General features: G+C 36.9%; 1 protein-coding gene and 1 long non-coding RNA gene across 2 annotated transcripts; both read right to left on the bottom strand.

The window, feature by feature from the left end:
• Nucleotides 1-26: 26 nt before the first annotated feature.
• On the bottom strand, nucleotides 27-5335 carry dnajc15 (DnaJ (Hsp40) homolog, subfamily C, member 15). Its single transcript, XM_085248489.1, has 6 exons — nucleotides 5180-5335; nucleotides 3099-3150; nucleotides 2901-2974; nucleotides 850-926; nucleotides 680-750; nucleotides 27-539 (listed from the first exon to the last, which is right to left on the bottom strand). Exons 1-6 carry the CDS (start codon nucleotides 5282-5284, stop codon nucleotides 469-471), a joined length of 450 nt encoding a protein of 149 aa, XP_085104615.1. The 5' UTR covers nucleotides 5285-5335; the 3' UTR covers nucleotides 27-468.
• Nucleotides 5336-7384: 2049 nt separating this feature from the next.
• LOC146556464 (uncharacterized) lies at nucleotides 7385-8022 on the bottom strand. The gene is made up of 3 exons (XR_014888877.1): nucleotides 7867-8022; nucleotides 7581-7702; nucleotides 7385-7434 (listed from the first exon to the last, which is right to left on the bottom strand). It is a non-coding gene; the product is annotated as an uncharacterized LOC146556464 (long non-coding RNA).
• Between the last annotated feature and the right edge of the window lie 909 nt (nucleotides 8023-8931).

Genomic DNA, 8931 nt, shown 5'->3' with positions numbered 1-8931 from the left:
GATATCTAAAAATAGATCCTACTGTGAATATTTGCAAATTAAGTTTATTTTTTAACTTCCACATTAAAACATTGAAATATGAAAACAGAGTTTGTTCTCTTGCTGCTTAAATAGATCATTATTCATTATATTTACACAGCCAATAATGAACTCAGCACAATTACTGTTCCATTTTCAGCCAGCTGCCACTAGGTGGTGTATATATCCTTTCAAACCCCTTCATTTAAATACAACACATTACTTCTATGTGTAAAATAACAGCAGGTGGCTTTAAGGATGTATTAACCTTATAATCACAGGGGTGACAAATTCAGTTAAACACAAGTTACTCTGGCAGCTTAACAAAGAATCCTTTTAACGATCCTCTTGAACTTTAGCGGTTTCCCCTGTACGGTATTCATGCTCATTCAAGCAGTACTTTGAAGCTGAGGGGGGATGAAAGTCTTTAGTGCTCATTGACAGTGTGCATCATCGGCGAGTCTCTTTGTCCAAAAGGTCTTTAGCTTCGTTGATCTTGGCAGCGAGATACGGGGAACCACCTGCAAACACAAAAACAATTTTGGTGCAACTCACTAAACCGGCTCTACATGCAGTCTAACAGACAGGTTTTGGTTAGAGGCAACTTTATCTCTTGAATTAATATCACAGATAATCACAGATCGATCTGGTTTAGGTTTACCTTTATCCGGATGGTTCAAGACCATAATCCTCCGATGGGCCTCTCGTACCTTGGCTTTAGTGCTGGCTGGGCTGGATGTAACATAATACATCCATGTGATTAATTAGAAATGATAAAAATATGCCACATTTTAGAAGACCAACATTATTTATACCAAAAAGATGCATTACCTGATGCCCAGAATGAGACTGGCCTCTCGTTTGGACATCTTCTGCTCAAAACCTCCTTTGTAGTATGATGAAAAAGTCTGAGGAGACACCACAGTATTAGACCTTTGATTATGTATGCCAAATAACTTTATGATAGAACAGATTTTTTTAGATCATTCCTCTAAAGACAGGCTAAAGCTACAGCACCCTCTGGCTTTCTTTAAAAAGGTTAATAGTCTGAGGAGGAATATATTTCAAACATACTTTTTAAATGACGTGTGAAACATTCAGGGTGACAAATGCAGAACATTTATAAAAAACAGCACATAGAATCCATACCACAAGTGCACACGCAGGCAAAAAAAAATGCATAAAAGTTCATGAAACCTAAAAATAGTTCCCTTTATTATTTACATGGTTTGGGTAATGACAGGTGAAAAAGACTCAAGACCAGTATTTCCTGAATCCACCTGCCTGTAATATCTGAGATCAACATGTTAACGTGGCACAGTGTGTAGCAATTAGGGCTGCTCGATTATGGCAAAAATGATAATCACGATTATTTTCACTGAAATTGAGATCTCGATTATTTGATGATATTTATTTAACCCTTTAAGACCTACCATAGAACCAAGTCCGCCAGAGCTTATATTATTTTATTTTATTTTATTTTACATGCTGTAGTGCCATTTTTGGGAGCATTTCAAGTTGCTATACATCAATACAACTGTTATAGCCCATATTTTAATAATATGTATGCATTAAGTCCATAGTAATTACATTAATTGCAAAAAAGCGCAATAAACTACAAAAAAATTGAAAGTCGTTTTTGGTTTGTTTTTTTACATATATTTCTACTTGGAGAAATTTAAGAGGTTTATCCCTCAAAACTTTAAATACAAAAAAGTTGCAAAAAATAGTTTCCCACCACAGGAAATTTATTTTGAGTGTCTTCATAGTTTTATTTTGGAGATACAGCAATTTTTATATACTGCAGGAAAAACAAAAAAAACAAACTATGATGCAAATTTGCAAAGAAAACAGCATCTGCATCAAAATAAACTATTTCCAGCAGTGCAATTTGAGTTCTAAGCATCACAGAAACTATACAGAAAAGTATAGAGTCAAATATGAATTATAAAAACACCAGTATAGGCTTTTAAGGCCTACAAGTAAAAAACTACATTTTCCGCGAAAATGATGTCACTTCCGGTTTCGGACAGGAAATGGCAGACATGCGGTAGTTCGCATCGACGTCTTTTTCAATGTGGGAAGTGTTACGAACAGCTGATCGGATCGGCAAAGGTGTTTCTGGAATATTATGTTTTGTTGCTGCAAACGCTTTTTATGCAATTTCTGCAAAGCTTTATGTGGAAGGAAACCGTGACCGAGGACAAGCTGATGACATAAGATGTAAGTACAACTCCTCCGGTTTCATATGCAAAACAAATTATTGCGCTAGCTTACAGGGCTCCGGTTCTACAGGGGTTTAAAGGGTTAACAATAACAATGTATTGAATAATGACTTTAAAAAAAAATATATAAAATAGTGTGCAAATACTGATAACAGTGCAAATGTTTGCAATATAAAAAATAAATGAAAAATGTAAACATCTATGTTTAGTGAACTTTGCAGTGTTGCTCTGTGGTGCAGCTACAACACTGTAGCAAAGTTTACACATTATGTCTACTTGATCCACGTCTGACTCCGCCAACCCATAATGTTTCCACACCACTGAAGTTTTTTTTTTACCTCTCTTTTCAACCAAAGGCAGTCACTCTCCTCTCCAAATAACTTCTGCTTAGCTTTCCGAGCTTCCTTTCGGTCCTCTTAATTGTTGTGAGGCGTGTTCGAAATGCAGAGGTGCGCTCGATTTGCCACACGGAGCAGCGCGAGAGTAAAGCATGAGGGAGGGGCTAATAATCGGCTCAGTCATTTTTAATGATCGTTGAAAGCCCAGATCATAATCGTGATTAAAATTCGATTAATTGAGCAGCCCTAGTAGCAATTATTCACCTGGAGTAGATATAAGCATTACAGTGGATGTGCAGGATGTTCATCATTTACTTACTGACGAAGGCATCTTCTTCACAGTTTCAGAGAAGACTTGGCCAAGAGGCTTCCAAAGGTGGAAAGCATACCGGCCTGTAGATTAAACACAAGACATGCACAAGAATTTTAAACCAGAAAAGAAGAAGAAGAAGAAGAAAGCTTTCAAACTACAGAAATAAAAAAAAAAAAATCAAATTCAAAATCAAACCATTATTACCTGCAAACCCTGCTGCAGCCACACCAAGACCAACTGCAATTAATGTCCGTCCCTGTCACCAAAAATGAAACATCCAGCTGTTAGCACACTGGGTCAGACAGGTCATTCGACACAGATACTTGAGTAACTTCACTATTTAAAGTTAAACTTTATTGACTTGTGTCTGCTGATCATGTTTACAGTGTTTTAAAGCAAATAACCTTTGCTTTAAAACAGACACCTTTTCCTTTGGAGTTCTCTCTATCCCCTCCCATGATCCATAGCTTCAAAGCTGACTCTGGCTTTTCGTCATGTTTCTACAGAAAAAAAATAGGCCAAAAATGATGCTTTTCTTGCATCATTTTTGAATGGCCATTTTAAACTTCTAATATCTAGAAACCTACTTCAGCTAGGAACTTAAATTTTTTTAGGGTGTATGTCTGGTACTAGAGCGCTACGAATACAGACCTCAAGGTGAGTAATTATGCCAGAATGCCAGATGCTTCAAGCCCAAACTATTTGGACCTCCGATATCTAAAAACAGACTTTGAGGCGTGTTGCCGATTGTTGTTTACAATTTCTCATATTCGAGGTGTTTTTGTTTCCCCCCCAAACAGTCCAAATGAATGTGAAACTAAATGGTTGCACAGATATTAAAGCCTCATTATCAAAAATAAATAAATAAAAACAAATAAATAAGAAAAAATACATTTTCTTCCAGCTTCCCTGTAATACCAAGTATGACACCATGTACCAAATCCAAATGAACTTTTTTGAAGGCACAAATTTCTCTTCATCATTATATCCTCCTGCCTCCTGACCCACGTTAACACATGGACTGAACATACACACACCCACAATGGACAACTGTACCCTCAAACACACAATAATAACATGGACTGAAACACCACTCACAACCACCAGCACTTTATATAGCCTCTGTAGGAATTATATCTCACTTATCATAACTGCACTACTGTATAGCTCTGTAATAATCATTCTGTACATACGATAATCTTTAATCCTACAACTGTTTACAACTTGCACAGTTCCCATTTCTGTATAGCTGTATATCTCAGATTCTGTAAAGTTATTTATTTCATATTCTGTATAGTTTTTCATATTTACATCCTGTTCATAGCCTGTACATAGCTTGTACTCACTACAGCCTGTACATACTTAGTTATAGAATATTCACAACATACTTCACACCGTGTACATTATAACATACCATAATAGACCCATTTCTGTAATATACTCACATATCTATATTATTGCTAATATTTATTGTAATATATCTATATCACTAAAGCACTTCTGGATGGATGCAAACTGCATTTCGTTGCCCTGTACCTGTGCATGTGCAATGACAATAAAGTTGAATTCTATTCTATTCTATATCCAATATTCATCATGGTGATCGCTCTTATTTTCCCAATAACATTTTTAGAAATCATCCCAGTAATGCAACTTGAACTTCTCCGTGTTCATAGTACCAGATATTTAATATAGAAAACTGAAGTAGTGGTAATTTTCTAATACTGATAGTTTACTGTTTCTCGATGCCAGAGATACGTCTAAAACAGCCCTACCTCCATAATTAAATAAATGGGACCTGAAAACGTGCATTTTTTTAAAGCGTGTCTTTCCCCTGTTTAAACCTCAGTATATTTTGCATCGTATTTTTTAGGCCTCACAATAAATATTAATGACATCTAAAAGAACCTCTGCAAGGGCTCTTGTCACACATGGCCTGCACTGTGTTAACCCATCGACATACAAACGTCACTGTTCCTTGGAGTCATACATGTAACCCACATGTAGCTAGTTGTGGCTAACCAGGTTACGATTCCTCATCTACTGTTGTTTAACCCAGAGAAAATGAAGATTGTACCAATTAGCCCTGAAAGCTCGTGTCTGTGAGACATTCTTTAAAGCTTACTTTGCTCAGGTTAGTTCGCTAGCTTCTGTACCTGATGCAATAGACCGACGTGCCGTTAGCGGTCATTGAGGTTACTTAACAGAAGCGTCAGCTGCTATCCAACCACCTCGATTTAGTTTGACAGACACAAAAGTCCTAAGTATTTAAAACAGGTATTTACCAGCTGCCTGTCTATCTCCGCGTCACTTCTAACACTGGTTTTTGGAGAGTACTCAGTGTATCGCATCAGGTCTCCATCCACGGTCATTCCACCGGCGTTCGCCATGTTGCCTCACAACTGTTAAACCCAGAAATGACTTAGAGCACATCCGGTTGTGACTTTCACAATAAAGTCGTCATCTTTGTTGGAATGGGGACTGTGTGGCTAATTGCAGGGAACATTGAGATTTTTTTGTTTAAATTAACTAAATGCCATTAAAAACTCATTTTCTTAATTTAAATGAAATAAACAGAAATGACAGTATGCTTCAAAGTAGTTCAGTTAAAACACTGTTGGAGAAAAATTATTGGATCTCATGATGAAAATGCAAGTTTGCTTACTTGAAGTACAGCATTCCAGTCAAGTCATAGCAAACACCATAAATAAACCAACACTCACCCTACCACAACCCCCCCGGTAATAATAAAAATCGAAATAAAATCTGATGTTTCATCTCCAAAACATAAAGCCACAACATTATTGAACATGTGTGCTCATGTGTCAAACAACGCTATACAATTGTGTATATATCATAAATATACACACAATGCTTTTTACTGAATACTATTTTCATGTTTAGCGCAGAAGAAACTGCAAAAATAGTATTTTCCAAGGACAGCACAAAAAAGAAAAGCGAATTTTAAAAAAAATGCCACGGCTTTCCTATTGGTGTAAAAGTGAATCATGTCGACCAATAAAAAAAAAAAAAAAAAGATTTGGCAACCCGTGGGATTTGGTTATTTAGTGAGAGGGGAAAGTTTTGGAAGTGACGGCAGCAAAAAATCCACCAATATAGACTATATTTATATGAAACGAGCATACTTACTGCATTTGGTGTATTTTAACCATATATAATGCATATTACTCGGTTGTCTGGCTGTTATCATTTCTAACTTACTTAGCTGACTATTACAATGACAGGGACACTGTTTGCTTTTTAATGTAGACAACTTTATTTTTACTTCAAGAAATGAAACTGATCATTTCAATTTTTCTGTGATGCCAATTCACAACAAAACTCGCCTGAAGGAACTTTATACCGTAAGCTGAAAATCCTCCATAAGGTGGAGAAATACCCAACAATCAAGTGAAAGCATAGAGAAAGGAGAGTATAGAGATGAGAAATAACTAGTGGAAAGAGAAGACAGACATTAATGATGTGCAGTGGTGGAATCACTGAAATACAAGATTGAGAAAGGGACCAGGGAAACCTATAGAGTCTGACAATGTTAGTGACATTACACACTGATTCAATATTAGTTTTAGTGGCCTCATTACTGCTGAGATGAATTTTAACAGTCTGTTTTTCAATAGCCAAATGTTTTAAATTTGTTTAAGTGAGATTAAGTGAGGCACTCACGTCATGTAAGAAAAATCAAGTGTTACTCTGCTTGCCCTTCTTTTGCTTCTCTGCAGCGGTGGTCCTCAGCCCGACTGTGATTGAAGGTGTTAACGGACATGTGGCTCCTGCCATCTTCGTAGTTTGCTCTGGCCCTCTCATTTGATCTGTCAAAGCAGTTTTGGTCTGGCTTCCTCTTACTCGCCAAGATGGAACTCTGTTCAAGTGTGATTTGATTGGAAATATTGGAACTGTGTGAGCAGTTTTACAGTGACTGGGCCTGATGAAGTTCAGGCTGCTTCTCTGAGAAGAAGGATGGAGGCCAAGGGTGGGAGTTCTTTTGGGCAGGTTGTCTGGTGTCAGAGGTGGGCTGGTGCAGAGACCCACACCCTTCTGTCCCGCTATCTGACATCCCTGTCTTCTTTTTTTTTTAAGCTGTTAATGTGCTCATAGCAGGACTTAACGCTGCAGACAATGAATCATGCCATATGTTAAATTACTCATTTAAATGATAAAAACATTTTAACATAAAGCAAAGTAATATGTAATAAAATAAAAGACCAGATTATTTTTAATAACCTTATTACTATTAGAGTTCAACAAACATCAGGAGATCACACATTTCTGCGGTTTTATCTGCATAATCCTGAGGCTCGGTGGGGTGGATCTAAAGGGTGATCTGAAAGCAACACAGCACAGCTAAAGAGACTTTGTTTTTTGCCCACTATATGGTCAAAAAGTATACTTACATGTAAGAGGTCATCCAGAGATTTATTCATCTTTTCTCCACGAACTGAATACCAGACTCTTGGAAATACAGTTCAGATGTCTGAAATTTTCTTTGGGGTTGTCCTTGAATCTCCATCATGTATCTCAGCTGAGAGCACAGCAGAACATGTAATCAAACAAGGAGTCCAGCACAGACGTTTAACTGACATGCATCATGTTATCAATCTTTTCTATTAAGCTTGAAATCAAATTCTTCAGAAGAAATAAAAAGCGTTCTTGTATTGTTTTACTTACCATGGCATACTCACTGTACCCAGGGTACAGCAAGGAACCAGTGTACAGACTCAGCCACGCAGCCCAGGGACCATACATCTATGGCTTTTGTAGATGGAAGCCCCAGAATAATCTCCGGAGACCTGATGGACGACAAACAGAAATGATTGTCACATTTTTTGTTTATGTTGACCATTTGGATAAGTATTATTTATGCTACAGCTGAGAAACCCCTAACAGAAATCACAAACACTGGAGTTTGTGTGACTGTGTGAGGAAGAGATTCAATTTGATTCCAGCTACTTACCAGTACGGACAGGTCTGAATGTAAGAGCCCCACTTTGGCAGCTGAGGTGTCATAGGCCAGGTCAAAGTCAATAATTTTATTCAGTATGGCTCTTGGTGATATTTCACCAACATTACATTTTATAATTTCAGGTCTGCGTGTATTGTTCCAAGAGACTTGAGGCAGTGGCGTGTCTAGAAAATTTTTGTTGGGGGGGCCAGGTAGGGGCACAGATTTGGAGAAGGGTGGCAGATGTAATTGGCAGATAATGTTTAAAAAAAAATTCTACCAACCGTTAACCATAATTCAACAATCCTATAAACCTAATAACCAAATGCACTTTTAACTCTTATTAGAATGAGATTTTAACCACTACGGTGCAAAGTTTTTAGATACTGCGTTGATAAAGTACAAGAGATACAATCAGTGCTTTGTCAGTGTTTATTCAGCAGTCAAGGACAGCAATATTTGCATAGTATTTTTACTGACATGTAGTGCACATATGTTTTGGGCAAAAACATTTTTGAATATTAAAATACGAACATTTGTAACAAACAATTGACAAATTAGCCGATGCCAATGTAAAATTTTATCTGCCTGTTAAAAAAAGAAGATAATCTTCTCACAAACTGGTGTTTGATTTTGAAACAGGAAAAAAGTGGGGAAACAAATGAAAAGACTAACATTTGAATAAAACCTGAAAGCAAGTAAATACTTTCTATGCTGCCTTATGATAAACTTTGGTAATATTGATGTATAAAGAACAACACTGGCTGATGATGAAATACAGTCAGCTGGCATGGTGACACTGCCAGTATTAACCTGCAGGGCTGGACTGGGACAAAAAAATTGGGCATTTTCACTACAGACTGGCCCACCAAGTATTAAAGCCATAAAGACTTTGACTGAAAACAAACCCTGTTGTGACAGTGATGTACAGTCTTTTTGGTATATGTATGATTTCTATACATTTTACGTCAGATAAAAACTTTGGTTGTAAGATTTAGATAATTATTTAATAAAAGCTAGATATTTTAAATGAGAATAAGAAAGAAAAGTATTTCTTTGTGCCCCCCTTTCCCTGTT

The sequence above is a fragment of the Mchenga conophoros genome, linkage group LG16 (assembly GCF_057382185.1).
Source record: "Mchenga conophoros isolate Kocher_MC1m ecotype Shallow Benthic linkage group LG16, M_conophoros_male_GT1.1, whole genome shotgun sequence".
Taxonomy (NCBI): Eukaryota; Metazoa; Chordata; class Actinopteri; order Cichliformes; family Cichlidae; genus Mchenga; species Mchenga conophoros.
Note: the sequence above shows the minus strand (reverse complement) of the source record. Positions and strands in the feature narration are given on the sequence as shown.

Coding starts and splice junctions, on each gene's coding strand:
- dnajc15 (XM_085248489.1), bottom strand. CDS start 5,284: ATGGCGAACGCCGGTGGAATGACCGTGGATGGAGACCTGATGCGATAC. Junction 927..2,900: donor TGAAGAAGATGCCTTCGTCA/GTAAGTAAATGA, acceptor GTGTCTCCTCAG/ACTTTTTCATCATACTACAA. Junction 540..679: donor CTTGAACCATCCGGATAAAG/GTAAACCTAAAC, acceptor TTGTGTTTGCAG/GTGGTTCCCCGTATCTCGCT.